The 25,303-nt window shown below is 33.1% G+C and overlaps 1 protein-coding gene across 2 annotated transcripts; it reads right to left on the bottom strand.

The window, feature by feature from the left end:
- Positions 1–706: 706 nt before the first annotated feature.
- Positions 707–13,589, bottom strand: LOC133310298 (myosin-2-like). 2 transcript variants are annotated; one of them, XM_061511206.1, is made up of 26 exons: positions 12,515–13,589; positions 12,054–12,155; positions 11,815–11,958; positions 11,580–11,730; positions 11,451–11,478; positions 11,134–11,302; positions 10,851–10,914; positions 10,702–10,715; positions 10,528–10,612; positions 9,626–9,729; positions 9,395–9,533; positions 8,986–9,104; positions 8,733–8,885; positions 8,559–8,648; positions 7,916–7,993; positions 7,527–7,685; positions 6,691–6,888; positions 6,260–6,465; positions 6,050–6,185; positions 5,506–5,635; positions 5,085–5,195; positions 4,890–5,002; positions 3,097–3,312; positions 1,607–1,666; positions 1,513–1,552; positions 707–1,461 (listed from the first exon to the last, which is right to left on the bottom strand). In XM_061511206.1, the coding sequence occupies exons 1-26, from the start codon at positions 12,950–12,952 to the stop codon at positions 1,175–1,177; spliced, it is 3,534 nt and encodes a 1,177-aa protein (XP_061367190.1). In that variant the 5' UTR covers positions 12,953–13,589; the 3' UTR covers positions 707–1,174. The 2 variants fall into 2 exon arrangements, with proteins under 2 accessions (XP_061367190.1, XP_061367188.1); XM_061511204.1 differs by having other exon boundaries at positions 707–1,666.
- Positions 13,590–25,303: the final 11,714 nt, after the last annotated feature.

Consider the following 25,303-nt stretch of genomic DNA (forward strand, 5'->3'; position numbering starts at 1 on the left):
ATAAGAAAATCCAAACTAACAGACTATAACAGAGACAGTAAACATAATGGCATGCATAGTAAATTAGTGATGCTAACATCCATTTTTGCAGAAATATGAAGGTTATTCCAAGACCAATATTCATGTATGAGAAAATATATAGCTCTATAACGAACGTTTATGTTTAAACAATACACTGAGAGAACTGTAGTCATGAATATAGCAAAACAGAAAAAAAAAATTCCCTTACACAAAAGATACCAACACTTATGTCTGTTTGGATCCTCTTCTTTTTAAGCTAGAAGCTACTTATAAGTTAAAGCTAAAAAAAAAGAGTTTAAAAAAAGAAACTAAAAGCTGTTTGGTAATCACATAAAAGTTTTAACTTAAAAGTTAATTAAAAACACATATTTCAAGAAATTTATCTTTCTTTATCTTTATAACTCTTTATTTTAAAAAAAAAACACACAATTCAAAGAAAACAGATAAGAGCTTAAAAAAAGCTCCTCCTAGGAGCTTTTAATTTTCAACTTTTTTCTTCATTATAAAAAAAAGCTTTTCATTATAAGAGCTTTTTTCAAAACCTGTTTGGCCTATCTTATGCTTATAAGTAGCTTCTAGCTTAAAAAAAAAAGATCGCACTTAACTATAATAAATGTCTTCTAGGCTTAGATTTAGATCACATCAGCAACAACAGAATATACACGAGGAATTACTTTTATTTCACAAAAAAAGAAAAAAAGAAGTAAAAAGAATATACACAAGCAAACTAGAGTAATCAATACAATTAAGCGAGCCTACTACAACTATGCACAGCCTATAACACTTCCATCATGTAACAATGTTTCCCTTCACCAACTAGTACAATGGTAACAATTTTATCAACTGTCCCAGCAAGGAGCTGATTCGGGAGTACATACATCTTTGCCAAAAAAGGAAAAATAAAGGATATAGGTGGAAATAACTATAAAGGTGAGGGTAGAGTAAAAGTATTACTTTTTGTCATATTTAATAAATGATGTACGGAGTACTCAGTAGGACAAGAGTACCGAAAATATTTTCCCCAGCAAGATACAGAAGAAGCAACTCCTCAAAAGGACAGAATTTATAACAAACAATCATTAAGCCTTTTTTGCTGAATCTTTCAGCATTTCTATACTTCAGCAAAGAGAGTGTGCTTGAAAACTGAATGCTATTATGCTCTTAATTTCCCCCACCATGTCCTCCGACTTTTTTCCATTTCTGAATTCCCTAATTTTTGAAGCTTTGCTTTTGTCTCACGTAATCTAACCTTGTATTGTTTCTTCCATCCCTCAAATCTATGTTTAAGATTCCGAATTTCTTCAACGTAATTCACGTTCGCAGACTGCCCTGGTTTAACCTCATTCAGAGCTTTTACTTCATCATCAAAGTTCAGTCTTCGCTGCTCAAATTCCTTCATCAGATTGCTGACTGTAGTCAAAGCACCGTTAGACTGTCTCCCTGCATAAGAGACAGAGAGACTACCAGAAATCTTTAAAGGTGTGCTCCCACCGGGAGTTCGAGATCCCATAGAAGTAGCATCTTCAGAATCGTAGTACCGAGGTGACACCAGTTCACGCGACAGTAGATCACGCATTACAGGCATTACAGGTTGAATAGCTGTATCCTCAGAAGCAAGGCTCTTTTTAGCAGCAACAAGACTCACCTGCATTGAAATTGCAATTAAAATCTTCTCTAGACTTTTAACTTAGATTTAAAACCCTTGTACATCGGGTTTGTCTAGTAAAAAAGTGCAACAAGCTCATGGTAGATCAGAGAATCAAGAAGCACATTAATTTCTCAGCAACAGTTTTCTCTTATTAGCAATGACAAATTCAAAGCTAAATCCAACTCGATATCAAACTAGCCTGTTATAACAATTCCTGCTAATTCTTCTTTAAGAAAATTGACACAAGTGATCAAAGTTTTTTTTTTTTTTCTTTGATAAATCTTTTGCTGGTTATTGAGTGCAGGGAATAGCACGAACTTGTTCAAGTAGACTACAGGTAAATAAACTTGTTAAAAGATTGGTTTGATCAGATCAATCAACTGCATCCATTACAGTAACATTTAGGGGCATGCAAAGAAAAAACAAATGAACCAAACTGAACTGTGAATTGATTCAAACCGCATCAAAAGAACCACATTTTCTAAGCTGGTTCAAAAACCAAATCATTTTCTTCAAACCGGTTCAAGAACCAAACCATTTTTTAATCGGTTCTGTAAAGAACCTTGGGATACACCACCCCAAAAGCTAGCTCAAAGGGTGGGAGTGTCCAAGACCTTATAAACTCCACGTTAGTTGCACATAATACAACCAATGTGGGACTATATATCTCAACACCCCCCCTCACACGAGAGCCCATTGGGCTTGAAGAGTGGACAATGCAACAGGCCCAACTTACCTGTGCTAAGAAACGCCACAAGAGAAAGTGGAGGGCGGCGAGGCTCTGATACCATGTAAAGAACCTTGGGATAATATGATATGATTAGATATGATTAGATATGATTGGATTCTGTCTTATCCGTAAATAGTCTGACTGTATACTGACTATATTAGGATTAGGTTTGGGCCTTACACTTAAGCCCATTAGGGTCTCTATATATTGTAACTCCCTGACACAGATCAATACACAACGTATTCTTTTACATTTAAGTTGGTATCAGAGCATCGCCGCCCCCCATTTTCTCTTGTGGCATTTCTTAGCACAGGTAGGGTGGGCCTGTTGCATTGTCCACTCTTCAAGCCCAATGGGCTCTCGTGTGAGGGGGCGTGTTGAGATATATAGTCTCACATTGGTTGTATGTGCAACTAATGTGGAGTTTATATGGTCTTGGGCACTCCCACCCTTTGAGCTAGCTTTTGGGGTGGTGTATCCCAAGGTTCTTTACAGGTTCGGACTAAGAACCAAACCAAACCAAACCATGCCCACTCTTAGGAGTGTGAAAAAAACCAAATGAACCAAGCTTAATCATGAACCAAACTAAACTTTTTAAAACCGGTTAGATTCGTTATGAAAAACCGAACCATGCACACCCCTAATAACATTCATGATTATGTCAAAAATTGAGGACTTGTCTGAACCGAAAACTTACTTGCAAAGATGCGACCTGTTTTTGCCATGCCTCCTCCATTGATTTCATCTTTGCCTCATACTCAACCCTCTTTCTCTCAGATTGTTTTAGTTTTTCCCTCAATTCACTATTTTCCTCTTCCTTTTGCTCCACAATTGCTTTAGCCTTGTCAAGCCGCCTTTGGAATTCTGCTAAAGCTGAAGGCAGATTCTGAGTTGACTCTTTGGACAAAACCTGCTAAACAAAAAATAGGTGGGGGGAACCGTCACCGTGAGTGGATGGGAGCTTTAAAAAAATTATGAAGAAAAATACTGTACATCCATGGAAGAAAATTCGCTCAAAAGGTAAATAAGAAAGACATGTGCATTAAATTCTAATGCAGAAGTTGCAATAAAAGAGAAAACAGATTTAAGTTTTCAATCACACCTCCATGCAAACTAGTCCTAGGTACCATTAAGCTAGAAGCTTACAGTGGTTAGTACTTAGTACAATTACCACAAAAATGAAGACAACGGAAATCTTTTTTTATATCTGGCAGATGACTAGTAAAAGCTGGAAGCAACACAATTTGTTTTTAATCTAGGACAAATTTTATAAGTGCCAATTGAATAATAACTTTTTCTAGTTTGCTCAAAGGGACTTGTACTTTTAAAAGTATATTTCTATTTGTATGCTTAAATATATCAGCTAAATTGAATCCACCCAGCTTCAACCCTATGATTTACATCTCCCTCGTTTTGTATGATAGATCCAAGATACCTAAACTGTGTGACTAAGAAAATTTTCATATATTCCATTTTACTTTTGCTTAAACGAAATCCATGTGATTACAAAGCTTCCCCTCCATAACTCAATATCTCCCACAAGAACAACATCATAAGCAAAAAGCATACATTGAGGCACTGGCTCTTGTATAAGTTGAGTAAGAATGTCCAAATCCAAAACCAAGGCAAAAAGATAAGGGCTCAAGGTTGAACTCTGGTGTAAACCTATAGTTGTAGGGAAATCCTTCATGGCCCCATCACGTTTCATAAAAGTTAAAACCCATGCATATCCTTTATGGCTTGAACATAAGCAATATGAACTCCCTTCTTCTCCAGCACCGCATGACTCCCTATTGTAGGTTTTATCAATGAAAACTACATCCATATCTTTTCGTCTCCTCTGATACCTCTCCATCAAACCTTCAAAAGTTATATCGATTCATGGTTGAACAGCCAGGCATAAAGCCAAATTGGTCTTTGAAAAGTGAGTTTCTTGTCTTTATCTCCAATCAATTACTCTCCCATAGTTTTTAGAGTATGGCTCATGCGCTTACTCTCTTTGATCAATTACTCTATTCCATAAAATCTAAGAAATTATGTGCTACCAAATATGGATAGCATATGTTCTTGCTAATTTGAACAATTTTCAATTGTCATTCCAAGAAGGCTCGAGCAAGCCTTGGAGCAATAATAAGATTGCTCCTTTGTGACTAGAAGATCACGACTTCGAGTTTGGGAAACAAAATGCAAGGGTAAGATTGCATTCAATTGGCCCTCCCCCCTACCCTTGCAAAGTAGAGAAGCCTTGTGCACCGAGGTTTGCCTTTTTTAATTGTCGTACCAAACAAGGGAATCTTAAACACACACCTTGTCCTTAGACACTGTATTGAACGGAAGTCAAAATTGCTACAAGTTTTAGTCAGAGAAAAAATAAAAACAGGGCAAAAAGTTTCTAGTGTAATACAACAACTGAAAAAATAACCAAATAGATGGAGTTATGTAAGTTATAACACAAAAAATAAGACTGGAGTTAAATGCGTTGTAAAATACCTTCAATTCTGGCATCTTCACAAGTGACTTTCGCCTAGGTTTTGCATTTTCAGGATATTTCTTTAACTTATTCATGTGACTAGCATATCTTCGATCCAGCCAGCCACGAATTACTGCATGTAAAGGAAACGGATAAGCAAATCAAATTCAACTCATCCTAAGGGTAAACTCGACAGAAAATAAAACTATGCCAACCAGATTGCAGTAGTATGATTGCATGGATCTCCTCAAGTTTTTTAGAATAAATGGTTATAGAAGACTTCATCATAACACCATATTTCCTTCTCGTAATTTCTCCACGAATAACTGCAATGCAACCAAATACGCAATTAAGAAATAAACTAGAACCCAAATTATTAACAATCACTTGTAACAAGAGTTCTATAATTTGAGTCATCAGTTTAGGCATACGTTCTTGATTGAATGAGCATAGATAAGGTCTTCAAATTATAGTTTAAAAGTAGAAACCAAACTGCACAGAGGTTTCTTATCAATTATGTTTTCAAGAAAATATTTACTTGACAAGTCTTCATCAAAATGAAGAAAAATATGCATAATGCCTACAAGCAGTAGATGGTTTTGCTCCAAATTAAACTACTATTGATACTGGCAGTACATGATTGTAATGTTGCCACTTCATTCTTAAGTTCACTGAAGTAACTGCGAGCTTGATGACCACGGAAGCATTTTTGAATCCTAAGTATTCCCAGCAAAACCTGTTTTCTCTTGTCCTCCAGTGCACCAATCTACAAAACCAACCAGAGCATAAGAATAACAATCAGAGAAACCACAATATGAACGAATGTAAACTCAAGCTAAAATAAGACTATATAATTTAATATTCAGCCATGCAAAAAAATCCATGGTTCAAAGACAAAATACTCATTTAATAGGACAAATAGTTGATAAACTTTCAATGGCACATCAACTGGTATGACAAGCCAAGCCAATTATGACCCAGATCTTTGACTTTTAACTCAATATGTAGTATACGCATAAGGCTTTTTAAAATGCAATTTTGAGAAATGAAAGCATGAAATATGTCTCCAATGCCGAACTATGGACAGGTTAAATCCAAACTATATGATTAAGGTGGGAAAAAACAAAAAGAAAGTAGAAAGTAGGAATTCCAGCCCTGCAAAGAAAACTTAGACATATACCTGCCCCACTCGAAGATATAGTTTGGTGTAGCCAACTTGGTACATTTCAGAAGGGATATTAAATTTTTGCATAACAGCAACTGAGATGCTCAATGGATCTTGAGGTACATTGGCCTCAGAAAGCAGAAACCCATACCTAGATACATTAAGGAACTGAAATCAATCCATCATTCAAGATGATCTAAAAACCATGAGAGGTTTCTCCACTACCTTCTAGCAAACTTTTGATGAGTCATTCGAGTAGGATATCCAGCCCTTGAAATTCTAACAACTTCTAGAATTCCACAACACCTTAGCTGTTGTAGGACAAGGTCTTCATCATAAATGCCAGGAAGCTGCTTAGTATTTGGCTTTATGCAGCGAATAAAGTGAGGTGTGGTGCTCTCCAACTGATGCATCAACTTGAATAATTGACCCTAAAATTATGAAACTAGTTAGATTTATTTCCCTCAATTTATGGAATTTCAATTATTTTTCAGTAAACTCCTAAAATTCCAATACTATGTTATTAAATAATGTAATTTTCAGAATAGAGTTTTTTGTCCATCATCATGTCCTAATCTTATGTAACAAGCCATGACAATCATTTCTTTCCAAATCTTAATGAAGCTAAAGCAGATCAAGAAATGCTACAAGATTACCTTGAACTTTGTTCCAACACCCTGCTTCTGTGAGTCCAGTGTGCCAATGTGGAGGGAATTTGATAGCTTCGGAGACTGGTTAAACATTTTGGAGAACAACTGCAGCAGTTCACAATTACATGATGATAGGAGTTGAATGGAATCAGAAAACAGCGCGTCTCTGTTCTTTTCTAGAAAGCCATTTGTATCATACAAAACCTAAAAAGGTCCAGATGTTAGTAAAATCACAAAAAACAAAATTCACTTCCATGGTGCACATTACATATATGGTATAACCCTAAAGGCTCAGAGACAAAAAATTAGAAATAGCAACTTAACAATAAGGGCACCAGCTATAAATCATTTGCCAGATGCATGATTGCATGCTTAACATCTGAATGACATTTGTCTCAAAATGTTTATAGGACCCAACATTTAGTGTTATATGTTATTATATTGCAGGCAAAGAAAGAAACTGAAAACTAACTCTTCTTAAATAAAGTAGGAACTAGGAACTAGAAAGAGAGGACAACACCATTATGTTCTAGAACAACTAAATTATCATATTCAGAAACCAGGCCTTCTGCAAATCACATTCTGCATAAGATTATATTCCAGATAACATGAGACAAACCATTAAAACAGATCTTTGTACTGTGATTTCTACTGCCTTATCTATATTAGTATCAAGCATGTTTACACATTATATTCTAGTCCTCTACATGCAATACTGTCGAAAAGAATGCAAATTTTAAACAAATTAAACTGAATGATTAATTCAAATTTAAAAATTAAAATGAAGTAGATTTTGTTGCAATTAATTTCCAGCGCTCCTTAAATACTGAGCAGAAACTAACCTCCCCTGCATAGTGACGAACACTGAAAGCTCTGCCACTTTCCCCTTTGAAACAAGGATTAGCGTTCAGGTGATTCTTAATTTTGTTGGCAAATGTTAAGTCAGAAGCCTTGGGAAAATTAGATTCCACATCCAACAAAGAGAGTAGACCATGAGGATTCTGCATATTTGACAACAGATAACTTGATGGCCATACAAATCAGACAATAATATGAACACAGCGAACATTAGGCCCTGAACACAATTTTTTCAAAAAAGAAAATAATAATAATAATCTGGTTTAAGGAAAAGCAGTGTCTGGAAATGAATGAAACTACAACCATCAAACATCTCTATTTGCAGGGAAAGTGGAATAACTCAACATTTGAGAAATTAAACCATATAAAGTACCTTCTCAAATAGATCCAAGCATTCTTGATTGTCATCAAAATCTACTTTAGTCCAATCTATGCCATCTGATTCATAATCCTGACAAAAAAATGTAAATTGTGATATTGCTGTTATGCATATCAAGCCGATTGAAAAACTCATGCTTAGCATGTAATATTAACCTTATGCATGAGCAAAAAGAGTACCTGTTCTCACAGTATTATTTTCTCACAGTATTATTTTCTCACAGTATTATTGAAGATACCATATTGAGAACGCGTCCTTGATCAAACTTTATTTTTTACGTAGCATACCACCATTTAATCACCATGAATGTATTTAACTACAGAAGCCAACATGCTTAACTATGGCATTACATTCATTACAATGTTCAAAACATGATCTCTTTTCATTAGTATTTGGCAATAATTTTTGAATTCTTAACCAAATCTGCTCTTTCCCAAAGGATAAAAGAAGTATTAAAACTTTAAATGCAAAGAAACAAATTTCTTAATTCTTGGAATTCACACTACAGCATTTTTAAGACAAAAATGCACAGAAACAAATTCATGTAATTGTATCACCCAATTTCTTTAAGGTTAAAGAGGATTGGCATCAAATTACCTTGCAATATTAACACTTAACACTTAACAGAGTTACTGACCTCCTGCTCAAGTTTAAACAGATGCCGAATAAAATGTTGTTGAAGCCTCTCATTGGCATAATTTATACAAAACTGCTCAAAGCTGTTTTTCTGAAAAAAGAGAAACAAGAAGCTATTAGAACTTATGGAACATTCTTTTAATCATAAATAAACTCATTAATACAAATTGCGCACCTGGAATGACTCAAACCCATATATATCAAGGATACTTATAGATTTCCCAATACATTTTTTACCCACTTCAAGTGACTTGTTAACTTGTTCTACAAGCCAGTCAAACAAGCATACATAGATAACTTTTGCAATTGCATCTCTTGTATCAATCGCCTGAACATGAAATGTGAAAAAATATATATGTTCTGAGTATAGAGTATTTAGGAGCCATAAAAAGAATAGAACAATTGAAATATTTAAGTAAGGAACACACCTGCCTCAATGTCAACCTTTTGGCAATAATATCCTTGTCAGATTGGATTTTATGGGTAGTTAATGCTGCCAATAGTTCCTGGGAACTGCAACCCATCAGCTGCGAAGCACTGGTTACAGCTGCAAAAAGAATTAGATAATTAAATTTACTCTTAAATTGTAACTGAAATTTCATATATACCCTCTTAAGTTCATATTTTAGTCACAATCAAACAGAACCACTTCAAAGTCATTCCTACACAATACAAAATAAAATATAATTTGGTTCTGTACAGTATATGGCATTGCAAAGAATCCAAGTGAGTCCCAGTTTGCTTTAAGAATTCAAGGACACCGAATTAGTAGATACAAAACAGCACGGGGTGCAAGTAGTCCATCAAAAGGCATGCTACATAAGATATGAATCTTACCTTCATCATCTACAACCTCAATGTGATTTTCACAGTCAGTGACTTGGAATGATATATTTCCCAGCCATAGTATTGCAGCAAGCATCTTAAAGATCAGCTCTTGATCCTCTTTGCAAATTCGAACAGTATCCAATGCTTTCTGAGGAAAATGCAGATGCCAAATGAGATCTTAGGAGGCCATAATCAAAGTTAAAGAGTTTATCTTAAACCAAACACGGTCAAGTAAGATACCGTCAGCTGTTGAAAATTTTTAGCATCGTCAACCCCATCAATTGTCAGGCAGCCGCTCTGATTTAGATATTTATATTCACTGGTTGTTCTAAGGTTCAGTCTCTCTGCAGAGGAAAAGAAAATGATTCTGTATGAGTCAAAATATTTACAAATTCAATTGTGATCAAGAAACCACACTGCAAAAATAAAATAACTTTACATGCTGAAATTGATGCTGATTAACTTGTATTAAAATTAAATGTCCATTTAAATTGAGTATACAAAATTAAAAAGGCAGAGGAGGTTTACTGATCATACTGGGAGGATCAAACTCCAAAACTCCAAAAATTAAAATAGATGGTCTCAGGGATGGTAATTGAGCAATTTAGTTGTCCCAAAACAGTGATATATTAGTCAAAAGATTGAACTGTGACTCATTTTCAACAGTTAATATTTTTTAGAGAATAATTCTGTTGTATCTAAGAAACAACCTCTCTGCAAATGTACAAGGGTAAGAATGCGTACAAGGATTGTCCTCACCACTACCTTCGCTAGTTGGGGTTCAATGGAGAGTGATTTGATTTTATTTGGATTCTGTTGTATCTAAACAGAATAATGACAGGTCATATTTATCATATAGACGTGCCAATTGTCACGATGGTGTAACATAAGGGTAAGTAAAAGCCCAAAAAAATCCAGATACCACAATTTGAGAACTTTTTGAGCATCAAAAAACTTGAATTCTTTCAGAATGAACAAAAAGAATGGGCTACTTTGCTATTGAAGTTAACAGCATGATCATTGCCATTTCAAAACATTGTGAATAACCCAAACATAGAAACAGATATGTCATATGAAAATGATATGGTGACTAAAAGTATGTAAGTGTACAAACAAGGTGATAGATTTCTTTGAAAACACACCTTTAAGATCAGATGAAGATCCAGCACAAAGTTGATAAAATATGTGATACGACCTCTCACCACTGGCCAGTTGAGCAACTCTTGACTGCTCAAAGTAGACATGATTAGTTCAGAAGTGACAAAAGACAAGCATTACAGATCCACACTTAGTTCAAATAGAGCATCACAAATTACCTTTTCCAATAGAACTGTTCGAGTTAGCATATGGGTTGGCATATGACATCCACAAAGCCATAAAAATAAGTCAACTCAGTAATTGCAATAGAAATGGATATCACAAACAAAAACATTTGCAGTAACATATATAGCTTGAACAAGCTTACAGGATTGAATTTTAGCACCACATATTTTGCCCAAGGCGCTGAAATGAATTTCAATCAACTTTCCCTGTACCAAATCAAAAATGTATATGAATTAAGCTGGTCAGCCTTTAAATATTATTCAAAAGTGCAGCATAGAGTTCAACAAATAAAAGGAAGATTAAAATTTCAAAATATTATGGACACACTTGATAGAAAACCTTTCAAGCTATAGAAATCTTAATAAAACAAAAGCAGGAGCAAGCTCCATTATACTAAAGGAAGTAAAAAAGAAAACTAAACTCACAAATCTGCTAGAGCTATGATTCGTAGATGTTTTTGCATTCCCAAAAGCTTCCAGTATACAATTTGTCTGAAGAACTTCATTTTCTATCCCACAACTTCCACCACCAAGAGCAGCTAAGTATTGCATAGCAATTTTTGCTGTCTCTGTCTTCCCAGATCCACTCTCACCACTGCAAACAAAATTCTAACATTGATTATTAACAAGTACCCTTGAGATTATATCTTATTACTACTATGACAATTCAATACTATTGAATTCAAGAACATATATTACGTGTCATGCACAAAATAGAGCCTTGAATGGACTAAGGTGCTGACCTTATAATAATGGACTGATTTTCTTCATCTGCAATACACAAAAGCAAACAGGAAGCCTTTTTAAACATGTCATTCAAGTACAGCATAAATATTTTCAAGGAGGAGAGAGAAAGGGAGAACTTCATTCACCTCTTATCATCTTGTTATAAGCCGCATCTGCCATAGCATAAACATGAGGACTATCAATAAATCTCTGCCTATAAGCTGAGACATAATCATTTCCATAAATCTGGAGATCTTTGAACGGATTGAGTGCAATTAAAATGGGCCCTGCTTTACTCTACACAAGGAAAGCACAAGCATTATATCAGAGCATATAGATAATCACCTAAGTAAAAGAAAAAGCCAGAGCAGGCATACATACATAAATCATCTCCTGAGAATATCTAAACTTCAGATTGTGAAGAACCGATGGCTCATTCAAATAACTGAGCTTAATTAGATCATCCACACCCTCCAAAACATCAGGATTAGCTGGTAGGAGCTCTGATCTGGCCACCTTCATAACCTGAAAGAAAAATTCAACAGCATGAATAACCTGTCACCTTGCATACTCAAGACTACACACTATCTTTCAAAAACACAAAAAGCAAAGAAACTTACATTTCCATTTGAGAGTGAAACAGATGCTTCCTCTCCAGAAGTTGATTGTATCCTTCCTAGTTCCCACTTCCCTCTTGGTTGCCTACTCCAAACACGAAGCTTCTGGGGAAAACAACCAAAAACCGAAAGTGAATTTAACAGAAAAGCACATGCCATGAACAATGTCTCAGTCTATCCCAATTATGAATAGACAAAAGAACAAGCATGATGCTCATACATAACTCCACAAACAAAAATAATAGCTTCTAAGATAAATTCTAAAAGAAAATTTGATATATTTAATCAAATAGCCTTCTAAACTAACCAACCAATAGAAAGGATCCTGCGAACAAGAAGCAGTTAACCAAAAACTAAGAACCACTGTTAAAACTTCATCCATCATCAGAGTTAATGCAACATCATATAACTAAAATGTCATAAGTCATAACTCATAACCTTTAATTTCTCAAGTTCCAAGTTACCTTTCTGATGAAATAAGAAATGCTGTCACCCTCCAATTCCCACATCATTTCTGAGGAAGCTACAGAAGCTGTAGATGCTGAAAGAGGCAAGTTCTCTTCTGATGTGGCCATGTAAGGGGATTCCAAATCCTTCCTCATCCTCTTGATCCCAAAACTACTTCTTGTTCTCGTGAGTCCCTCAACATTTTCCTTCCTCTTATTCTCTTCCTTGGCATCAAATCCACTCTCCACCGAGACGCGGTCGCCGCCGCCAACCTTGAAGTTATTCGGCAACGACCGCCTCGCCGGAGGAAGCCGGGCCCGGGATGCCGGCCGAACTGGCAATGCCGGCGGCAAGTCCTTTTTCTTCTCTTCTTCTTCATCCCTCATGCGAAGCGAATCAAGCATCTCCTCCAGCGAGCTCCTCACCAACGAACATGGCGAAGCTGATAGCATCATATTGTTGGTTCCTCCACCCCAACAATGTCAAAAAAAAAAAAAAAACACAGAAATCTCAGAACTTTTCCCTCAAATTCACGTGCCCAATTCAGAATTCACCACCCCCACTTCGAGTTCCACCACTGCATTTCCAAAAGCCGCGAAATTGAAGACACCCTTTTGAGATTTGAGGTCGGAAACACTGGTTAACCCCACCAAAAAAAAAACTGGTACAGCAGATAAAAATATAATGTTAAATAAATAAATAAACAGAGTTTTGGAAGCGGTGATAGCTTGAAGGATGGGTTTGAAAATTCGTTTCCCACGTTCAATGAATCAATTTCATTTCACAAATCGAAGAGGTGTATCACAAGTTTCCATTACTGAAAGCGTGAGTTACGAGGTTTGAAGAGTGAAAAAGAAAAGGAAGAATGTTTCGGTAAGGGTGTTGTGTTGTGTTGTTATGTGATGTGTTTACGAGAGAAACAAATCTCATTTGACTCAGAGAAAAGAGGGAGAGAGACAAGGGATAACGAAAACAACAACAATTTGTGAAAAATCCTGTTATTGTTGTTGTTGCAGTGTTCTGTTTTTCTGTTGTGAAATCAAAAAAAAAAAAAAAAAATGGTTTATTATTCGTTTCTACGCACCTCAAGACAAATAAGATGAATTTGAATTTGAATTAGTAGTATTTGTCGTGGCAGTTGGTGATGGTGTTTCTCTGTCAAGAAATTCAAATCTTTCGGGTCAAGTGAGAGGTGGCAACTCAGTACTGCAACATTCAGAAAATTGTCTGGATCTCATACCTCAAACAACATTATTTTAAGCCACGAATATATATTTATTACAAAATGGCTCTACCAGAAATATAATATAATAAAATAAAACAAATTATAAATATTATATATATAAAAAAAATGAGTGCATGAATGGGAGCAAATGATGCTGATAGTTTTTGTTCAGTAATTAAAATGGGTTGGATGTTTGTCAAATTACAAAACTAGGCCTACCTCTTTTATGGAGAAATTTTTTAAAGTACTTTCAAAAAATTCTTGCCTGTTAACCACAAACTTGTTTTTATTTAATTTGAATTTTGTTAAACGATATTTGAAATTTTATTCAACTACTTATGTAATTGTGTATATTTTATGGATTATATTATTCTTGTGTAATATGAAATATGTTGTAGATATAATTATATGATGGTCCTTGATGTCGAAAACGCATAGAAAAGATGGTTAAACAGAAAGTTAGAATTTTACAAAAAAAAAAGTAACTCTTTGGTTCTCAGTTATAATTATCAAAATAACAAAATTCAACTCATACAATAAGGGTCATAAGCATCCTTTTATGAGCTAATTACAAATCAATTCAAAATTCAAAATTTAAAATCCTAAAAATAAGAAAACTTCCTAAAATAAATATAACAGTAATTAGCTTCTAAAAATAAATAAATAATTTCAATTAAATCATTCAAAATATGTCCCCAAATCTTATATATCAAATCACGCCAAATTTGTTGCTTTCCTTTTCTTGCCAAATAAATCAAAATCATATTTGTTGTTTTATTGGGACTTAGATTTAATCGTAATTTATTATATTTTAAATCACTGCTTTCCTACAATAAGGGTCATAAGCATCCTTTTGTAGGCTAATTACAAATCAATTCAAAATTCAAAATCTAAAATCCTAAAAATAAGAAAACTACCTAAAATAAATATAACAGTAATTAGCTTCTAAAAATAAATAAATAATTTCAATTAAATCATTCAAAATACGTCCCAAATCTTATATATCAAATCACGCCAAATTTATTGCTTTCCTTTTCTTGCCAAATAAATCAAAATTATATTTGCTGTTTTATTGGGACTTAGATTTAATCGTAATTTATTATATTTTAAATCACTGATTTCCTACAATAAGGGTCATAAGCATCCTTTTATAGGCTAATTACAAATCAATTCAAAATTCAAAATCTAAAATCCTAAAAATAAGAAAACTACCTAAAATCAGTAATTAGCTTCTAAAAATAAATAAATAATTTCAATTAAATCATTCAAAATACGTCTCAAATCTTATATATCAAATCACGCCAAATTTGTTGCTTTTCTTTTCTTGCCAAATAAATCAAAATCATATTTGCTGTTTTATTGGGACTTAGATTTAATCGTAATTTATTATATTTTATTTAATTTTTTTGTAAATAATTTATTATATTTTAAATCACTGCTTCTTTCAGCAATTGGGTCATACTTATTGGATCACAACCCTGGTTGACTCTGAGCTTCTTGAGTCAATAGTTGAGTCATGTGCCATGGGTCAACTGTAAATGCATCAGTCCCCATTATTTATTAAAAAAATCAAATAAAAAAGGCACAAAAATCAATGGGTCTAAAGAAAGTTACATTACTCTCGTACAATATAAGAGTAATATAATCCATATTTTATTGAGTTAAATTTAATTCATGTAATATATTAAAAAATGTTACTTAATTTGTGAAGAAAAGATTTTGTTTTTTTTAATTCAACTCTTCTGAAAATTACGCAATACAAGGTTGAAAAACATTTAGAGATATTTACATAGGTTGATATTATTCCAAAATAACTGTATTTAGTGAGTTCCAAATTTTTTAAATATGTCTTTTTGATGTTCATCTTTAAATTTATCAATGTATTTACAATTTCATCCTTTTAAATTTTATATTATAAATATATAATAAATATAATTTTAGAAAAAAAAATTAGACACCAAATTAGAGAATTTTATATATAATAAGTATAGATAATACATAGATAAGTACCCAATTATAAATTAATTGATCCAACCATTTATTAGTTTAACCGATGAACTTAATTATTCTTTTAGTCAAATTCAATAAAATTCAATGACCCGTAAATAATAAAATTAGAGAAAATTATATTTACAAATTTTTTTTTTTATAAATTCTTACAAATTAAACTATATATTAGGTGTAGTATATTGTGTGTTGAAATATATTATTCTTAATATATACGGTAATTTATAAGAGATTGTAAAAAAAATATAAATATAATTTTTTTGATAAAAATAACTCAAATTTAGTTTGAAGTCATTCGTGATTGCAACAAACAATAAATACTGGCAATAATATCTGATCCATATATCTGCAATGCCATTTCCTTCCTCTGCTGCCTTTAATGATGGCAACAACTTTCACTTAGACGGCAAGTTCAGAAATGCAAAATCGATGCTATACCTACCCTCGAATCTAGAATAGCGACACTTATGAAAATGTCAATGTTCACTGATTTTTTTTATCTAAATATCATGTGAATAGTGTTATTTCTCAATATGTCACGTGGGCAAGTTTGCTACAGTGCCCAGCGAACTTGATTTGCTGACGTGGCACGTTTCTGGTGGACAACAAATTCGCTACTCTCAGTAGCGAACTATATTGCAACAAATGCTGACACATTTGAGAAGTTCGCTGACACATTGGAGAAGTTCGCTGCCACATGCAGCGAAGTAGGTGTGCCACGTGTCTAACATGCACCAAGTTCGCTGAAAGTCTAAGCGAACTAGGTGCAACGTGGCACAATCAGAATTAATGTATCGATCACAATAAAACACAGAAAATGAAGGAAAACGACAGTTTAATTAATGTGCCAATCAAAATTAATGTGTCAATTAGCAATCACAATTAATGTCTCAATCACAATTAGCGTACAAATAGGATTAACTTTTGATTGTACCAATCACAATTAATGTACCAATCACTTCGGAGGGCCATAACTTTTGATTCGGATATCCAAATCAGATATTTTTTTATTTTAATTCATATAACTTTCTAAGATCTACCCAATGATACATCATTTGACATATTTTATCTCTCACAAACATCGTACGAATTTGTAACAATGATATCACAAACAATTAATGTACCGATCAAAATTAATTGCGATTGATACATTAATTGTGATTGGTACATTAATTGTGATCAAAATTAATTGTGAATGGTGATTGATATATTAATTGTGATTGGTGATTGATACATTAATTGTGATTAATACATTAATTACAATTTATTGTCATTTTTTGTTTTTTTATTGTGATTGGAACATTAATTTTGATCGGGCAATGAGATTGTGCAACCTAGCACACCAAGTTCACTACCCCTTGTAGCGAACTTCGTCCAGTCAGCTTTTCCTGCAAAAGTGTGCCACATGTCATGAAATTATTGGCTACCAAGTTCGCTACCAATCGTAGTGAACTTGGACACGTGGCAGTCAACTTTTCTTGCCAAAATGTGTCATGTGTAACGAAATCATTGGCTACCAAGTTCGCTGGGCACTGTAGCGAACTTGTCCGCGTGGCATATTGGAAAATTGCACTGTTGACGTGGCATTTAGGGAAATAAGTTGTGGAACAGTGGCACTTTGGTCACTGTTCCACTCTAGAATAATATTAAAAACTATTATTAATATTGGAAACATGAATAATAAAAAAGAATATTTTGGGTCCAATTTTGAACAAAGAAGATAACGGAATTAACAAAAAAAAATAAAAAATAAAGATCAATTGGTGTCTAATTCGATTTTGGATTTATGCCTCTCCATTATCATCAGAAATTGGGATTCATAAAATTCAAACCAACAACTTTTGGATAACGGAATTAACAAATTTAATTAAGATTTAGGAGTATAATGAAACCCAAAAAAAGATTAATTAAATTTGTTTATCTTTTCTCTATAGCTAAAAAAAAAACTTTGATTAATCGGTTACTAAAATGTTTAAGATTGTTTCATTTTTATGAAAATAATTATCATTTTTATGAAAACAATTATTATTTTTAAAACATTTTTGTCAAACTAATCCAGATATACATACAATGTATCTTACTTAAATGCAGTTCATTAATTGGTGATTAAACATTGCCACTTAAAAATATTACATTTCAAACATAAATTAAGAAAGAAGGACAAGCCTGTTTGATCAAACATAATTCAATTCATATTAAAAATAGCTTGTTTTAAAATAAAATAAAAAACTTCTTAAAAGAACTTACAAAAAGCAATTAAATGTTGCTGCTATCAGTGTTATAAAAATCCGACCGGTTGACCTGTAAATTGGATCTTCTATTGATCTAATTTAGGTATTGAATCGGTTATATATTTAATTCAGTATGAAATCGGTGAATTTTTCTTGAACTGGGTTCAATCTACACCGATTTAAAAAAAATCAATTTTGTAAATTTAGGACAGTATACCTTAAAAATACTATTAATGAAATTTGTAGGTATTATAACTATAGCACTTACCATTAAATCAACTTTAATTATTAGCTAAAATGTTTCTAATTCTATATTTATATTTTATTATATATATTTAATTCATGTGGTTGAATAGATAACCCATTATCCCGACCGAATCGATGATCCGAGTTGATAACACTGAATCCTATACATATATTTAAATGTTATTTTCTTTTCTTTTTTATATCTTAAAAGGGTCAAATTAGTTGGAGATCACGTTGTAGATAAGTAAAAAAAAAGTGAAAAGTGATCTCTTTTTTTTTTTTTTGCTAGACAAAAGTGATCCAATTTCCCAAGAAGGAGCAATGTTTTGGCTTGGTGGGGGGCATTGGCCCCTGCAATAATTGCAAATCAAATAATAATCACGCTTGCATTATCCATAAGGGTAAATTAGTTAATAGATTTATATTTTAGGTCATAATGCAGAACTTTAAATAGAATACAAAAGATAACATTATGCACTTGGCCTTGTTGAAAAGGACACGACCAATTGTAAATGGCTCTTGTCTGCTCACTTAGTATTCAATTTAGGACCACACACGCATCAACTAAAACTTCGAACTTCATTCCATACTTGATAGAGGACATTACAACAAGTACCAACATTCATCTCTCTCTCTCGTTTTCTCAATTATGCCATTTTTTTAATTAATTTTAAAGTCAAAGTTAAGTAGAGATGGTGACATCAATATAATGGAGGGAATTTTGAATAATTCATCCCGTTAGCATTCCTATATATTGGTTCTTAAGTTTTTGCATCAAAATTTTTTAAATATAGCAAAATAGAAAGAAAAAAAAAATCTACCATCAAATACGTGGATCAATTAGTACGAGGTTTTTCAGTTTCAACAAATTTGGTAGAAAATTTTTTTGTCTTTATAATCATAACCAGCTCAAACTAAATTAATCGAATAATCAATAAATTAATTAAATAATAAAAAAATTAAGAGGGGGTCTAATCAAAACTAATTTGGAAGAAAAACTAAGAAATTAATCATTTACCTTAACATTGATAATGGCCTAATGGGTGTGTGTGCCTTATTGCGTTCTCGTCCCTTCAATGCAAAAAGTGATCAAGTCACGATAGTAAACAAAATCTGAAAGGTACAGAGTAACATGCATGGCTTTTGACGAGATGCACAATCGAGTTCAAATGTAATGATTCTGTTGGGACAACCATGTCTGTGATCCTACTTTTACTATGAATTGAAAGGAACAATAATCTCACCGGGTTAAAGTTAGAAATTTAGAATAACTATTTGTTGAGTTGATAACAAGGGAATGAGTTGATAACAAGGGTGAAAAAAACCAAAAAGAAAGGAGATAAAGCTCGTAATCAATTAAAAGAGTCAAAGTTCGTATGGATATTGAGAGGAGCCAATTTATCTCAAAAAATAATTAAAATTAGATTAATTCAAAAAAAAAAAACAATAATCTGACCAGTCTTATTTTAATAATGTAACAATCATATCTTATTATCAATTTTCATTTTGGTCGCATTAAACATAAATTTCATACTATCAATTTTTTTTTCTCTATTCAATCTCACATTTTCTTCCATCCTTCATTATTTTTGAGTTAACGAAAGAGAAAAATAAACTTGTCCAGCGAAAAAGAATAAGATCATGTTCTGCATTTTGCAAAAGTTGAATCTAAATTTAACGTTGGCAAAAGTATTTTTGCCTTTATGGCAAAAAAACTTTATTTAGCACAGACACATTTTTACTAGGATCTCATGTTGGATTTTATTTTTTTTTAAATAATAAAAATAAGAGTTCGTGACGGATTCTGATAAATATATATCTGTGACAGATAAATCTTGGCTTTTTGACCCCTTTTTTACCCTTCATTAATTAATTAGTAACTATTTTGCGTCCCTTATTCAAAACTATCTATCAATCTGCCCCTCTTTAATCAATTAACTTGAAGATTTAATCGATTAAATGGTCAAAAATAAGAAAAATAGTTGACTTGAAGATTTAATCGTTTAAATCTTAAAGTTAATTGACAAACTCGTAAAATGACAACTCCTAATAAAATGCAATAAGCTCCTATTAAATACAAAACACAATCAACTCCTATTAAATACAAAACACAATCAACTCCTATTAAATACAAAACGCAATAAGCTCCTATTAAATACAAAACACAATCAACTCCTATTAAATACAAAACGCAATCAGCTTCTATTAAATACAAAACACAATCAACTCCTATTAAATACAAAACGCAATCAGCTCCTATTAAATATAAATCGCAATTAGCTCCTATTATATTAAATTCAAAATTCAAAATTCAAATAACCTCCAATATCGTGTTTGTCTCATTCAATCAATGCTTTCACACTCATTTGGGATATTTAATCTATTAAATATAAGTTTTAATCGATTAAATTAATTACAGGGATATTTAATCGATTAAGAGAAAAATTTAATCGATTAAATCTTCAAGTTAATCGATTAAAGAAGAGTAGATTGTTAGATAGTTTTAGATAAGGAACAAAATGATTATTAATTAATTAATGAAGAAAAAAAATCAAAAAATCCATAAATCTTTCTGCCACAACTGCAGAAAAATTAAAACCTTTAACTTTATGGTAACAAAAAATAATAAAGGGTAATAAGTACAACCAACCCTATTTTAATAAAGCAAATCACTTTGATTTCAGTAATGAATAATATAAAAAACTTGAACGGAATAAAAGGAATATTTATCATTTCTTTATTGTTAGAAGGGTGATTGAGTAATTCAAAGCTCCACCACTAAGTTCACCAAATAAAGAAGCTCCACAACTAGTACAAAACATTGGCCCCTCGACATTGATTTATTAAATCAATAAAGGAATGGGAACCCCACCCATTATTCAATTCAAGTGCATCAAAACATAGCAAGCAATGGCTCTATTCTTCTTCCATTTACCATTCTCAATTTGTTTCACTTAATGTGGGTCTAAATCACCAACCATAGCAACTATGATATGGTGACTCCTGTATTTAATGCTTGTTCTTTTCCCCGTTAACATTGCCTTGATTTTATGCATTATTGATAACGTGTTGTGACCCATTTGGCACAGTTTAGCTGCACACTGGTGCTAAGGGATTATTGCATAGTTGAGACAATGAGACTAATATTCCGGACAGTGGTGGTTAGAGCTTTGAATTTATTTTGAGCGTCTACCTTAAAGATGCACTTTTTAATCAAAATCACTTTATCTAATCAAAATGGTTACCTTTTCACATTAATTGTTTGGTTTGTTGTCCATAGATAGCTATGATGTTAGTTCATGCCTTTTATTAGACTAAATTGGAGGAATCCTTTCTCAAAACATGATGCTTTTTGGAAACAATTAATCAAAGGAAAGTTATGCATAATGGCAAGGTATACATGTCGTTCTATGATGGCTAAAACCAATTTTTAGCTATCAAAGTTTCTTTTTGATACTAATTTTTTTTTTCTCACTTTATGTTTTAGATATTACCTTTTCATTTCAATGTCTCAATTTATACTTTAAATATTACTTTTTCATTCAATGTCATTTTTTTTGGTTGCAAAAAAAAAAAAAACTACCAAACTTCCTATTGTTTTGATAAGATTAAGGCCAGAGAGTTGTAATCTATTGTTGATTCATAAGAGAGATATGCTGTCACTGATTTGTGCTATAAAGCTAAGATTTTAGTGATTAATGTGAAATGAGAAGATAAATGATTCCGTTCTAATATTTTCTTCCTCAAATCTCCTAAATTGAGAGAACTTTAATTTTAGAGTAAAGCCTTTTTTGAGTTCCTAACAAAAAAATATGTCCCCACTTTCGTTCCTTACCAAAAAAGCCAACTTTTGATCCCTCTATAATTCTAGTTTTTAAAAAATGTGATTCCTCAAAAATTCAATTAAAATCCAATTTAATCTCTAAAAAAGGACTAATATGGGTATTTTTTGGTAAGGGTTGAAAGTGGGGACCGTGCTTTTTGTTAAGGACCTAAAATGGGCTTTACTCTTAATTTTAAGAGTGAAAAGGATTTTGAAGAGTTTTACAAAAATTCTCAATTCCCTTCCTCTAACTTTTTTAAATTTACAAACAAGAAAAAAGTATAAATAAAACATTCTCATTCCTTCCTTTTCCCTCCTAAAAATGGCTCTCAAACAAGCTCTTAATGAATATTTTCACATTAGATGAGGGAAAATAAGCATACTCATGATTTGATATATTGGGATCATAATTCTAATTTTTAATTTTTTTTATATATTATCTCATTAGGCATCCATTACATTTAGTTAGATCAATACTAGGTATTCACTCAGTTTTATTTTTTGGATAAACCACAGGTATCCTTCATGTAAAGCAATCCTGTTCTGTTATCAAAAAAAAAAAAAGCAATCCTGTTCAAACTGGAAATATACATATCATGGTAGTGCTAACTCTCCTAAAGGAGAATTTTTGCATTTACAAATACTTTAACTCAATATCTTATTTAAACGAAATTAAACATTTATCATTTGAGTCAATCCCATTTAGTAGGTATTCACTCATTTAATTCATACCAAATTAGGAATATGATTTGACTTCTATATTTTGATAACTTAATATATTCAATAATTAAATAGTATGATATAATTGATAATTAAATATATATCAAATAATTATTAGGAAATAACAATTTTTTTCTAACAGACTGGACATCAAACGTTAATGCAAGGTTTTAAGGATTAAGGTCATGAGTATCAATGGAGCTTTGTTTTTACCATCAAATATCATGATTAAAAAAAGGACGCAAAATTATGTAATTGTATTGAAGGTTGACTCAACATAAGTTATCATCGATTGTAATCATATCTACACGATGCGCATGTGGTGGTCAATAATAATATATTACATGGTAGGTGCAATGCACGATTAACCAAAAAAGAATTCTAACTACAGTCCATAACGATGCACCCTTTGCTGCGAACCATCACCATACACCATAAAAAGCTTGTCTGGAAAAGGACGATTAATTAATGTACCATTATTCTTTTAGTTTCAATTACCAAATCTAAGGAAACTAAGCATTATAGCCATAATGACATACACCCATCCATCAGTGAATTTTATCACGGACTAGTCCTAATCGTTCAATCATGCCCCCAAGTTCCATATGTTAATGATTATTAGACCATTTATAGTTTTCTTCTGTGTGCGCTCCTTGCGCTCATATTAGGTAACTAAAATATTATTTCTGATACGAATGAAACTAAAGAAACTCATCTGAAAGTGAAAGTGAAGAGAAAACTAAAACTGAATTGTAATCTCACGTTCAATCATATCTATTCTACACAGTGCACACGTATATATAGTATGTGTCAATACACGAGGAAAGACAGTTGTACATAATAGAAACTAATAGAGACTAACGGGAAGCTAACGACTAACTGCACACACTTAAAAAATAACTAAAATTAGTTAAATAATATTTATACTCAAACCCCCCCCCCCCCCCCCCCCCCCCCTTCTTCAAGTTGGGAGGTGGATATCATAAAGTCCCAACTTGGACAGAAACTCTTGAAAAGGAGCTGGATGAAGGACTTTTGTAAAAGTGTCAGCAAGTTGTTGTTTGGTAGAAATAGGAAGCAAATGGATCAATCCTTTGATGATTTTCTCACGTGTAACATGGCAGTCAAGCTCTATATGCTTGTTGCGCTCTTGAAATGTTGGATTATGTGCTAAGTGTACTGCAGCCAAATTATCACAATAGATCATGGCTGGACCAGAAACTAGGGTGTGAAGGTCATGAAGGAGATAAGTCAGCCACTGCACTTCACATGTCAGAGTAGCTAAGGCACGATACTCCGCTTCTGCTGATGAGCGACTTACGGTACTCTGTTTCTTGGATTTTCACGAAATTAAGGAGGATCCAATGAAGACACAGAACCCTGTTGTAGACTTGCCGGTATCAGGACATGTGGCCCAGTCTGCGTCTGTGAAGCCAGATAGAGTTAAGGAATTCTTAGAAGGAAAGAAAATGCCTTTGCCTGAGACCCTTTAAGATATTTTAGAACTCGAATGGTTGCATCAAAATGAGGCTTCATTGGGTGAGCCACAAACTGGCTAAGCTGTTGAACATCAAAAGATATGTCAGGTCTGGTGTTTGTAAGGTACAGAATACGCCCAACAAGTCGACGATAAGCCGCTGGCTCATGATAAGGTTCTCCTTGATTTTGAATTAGACGAATGGTAGGCTCCATGGGAGTAGAGACAGGTTTAAAACCAGTCAAACCACCATCTGATAGTAATTCAAGGGTATATTTTCTTTGATTCAACACAATACGATGTTGAGATCGAGCTATTTCAAATCCTAAGAAGAACCGATGGGGTCCAAGGTCTTTGATACAAAACAGATTATCAAGGTGACCTTTAACAACTTGTATCTCATTCATGTCATTGCCAGCTAAGACCATGTCATCCATATACACAAGGAGTGCAGTGAATGAATCATGATTTTGTTTGGTGAACAAGGAATGATCAGCAGAGGATTGTACGTAAGCAAGAGATATAAGTTCAGTGGTCAATCTAGCATTCCATTGGCGACATGCTTGTTTAAGTCCATAAAGGGACTTCTCAAGCATGCAAACTTGATTTGGATTAGGGGGGTTAACACCTTCTGGTACAGACATATATACTTCTTCAGAAAGATCTCCATAGAGAAAGGCATTATTGATGTCCAGTTGCTCTAAGAACCATCCACGTAAAGCTGCAACAGCTAAGAGAAGTCGAATTGTGGTCAACTTGGCAACTGGGGAGAAAGTTTCAAAGTAATCTACTCCCTCCATTTAAGTATACCCCTTTGCCACAAGCCTTGCTTTATACCGAGCAATGGAGCCATCTGCATTATGCTTTACTTTATAGACCCACTTGGAACTAATTGGCTTCTTTCCTTTAGGTAGATCCACAAAGGTCCATGTCCTATTATGATTAAGTGCAGCAATTTCTTCTTTCATTGCAGAAGTCCACTCCTTGAATTGGACTACTTGTCTATATGTTTGTGGCTCAATAGCAGAACTCACATTATGACATAATTTCGAATATGCATAAGAATAATGATTATAA

Source organism: Gastrolobium bilobum, unplaced genomic scaffold (assembly GCF_033153095.1).
Source record: "Gastrolobium bilobum isolate Gb01-03AN ecotype WA unplaced genomic scaffold, APGP_CSIRO_Gbil_v1 utg1505, whole genome shotgun sequence".
Lineage (NCBI taxonomy): Eukaryota > Viridiplantae > Streptophyta > Magnoliopsida > Fabales > Fabaceae > Gastrolobium > Gastrolobium bilobum.

Excerpts from the sequence above, each read along its gene's own strand:
- LOC133310298 (XM_061511204.1), bottom strand. The coding sequence starts at position 12,952 with ATGATGCTATCAGCTTCGCCATGTTCGTTGGTGAGGAGCTCGCTGGAG. Across the intron at positions 11,959-12,053 it reads TTTCACTCTCAAATGGAAAT|GTTATGAAGGTGGCCAGATC; the intron begins GTAAGTTTCTTT and ends TTTTTCTTTCAG. Across the intron at positions 9,534-9,625 it reads AAAATTTTCAACAGCTGACG|AAAGCATTGGATACTGTTCG; the intron begins GTATCTTACTTG and ends CATTTTCCTCAG.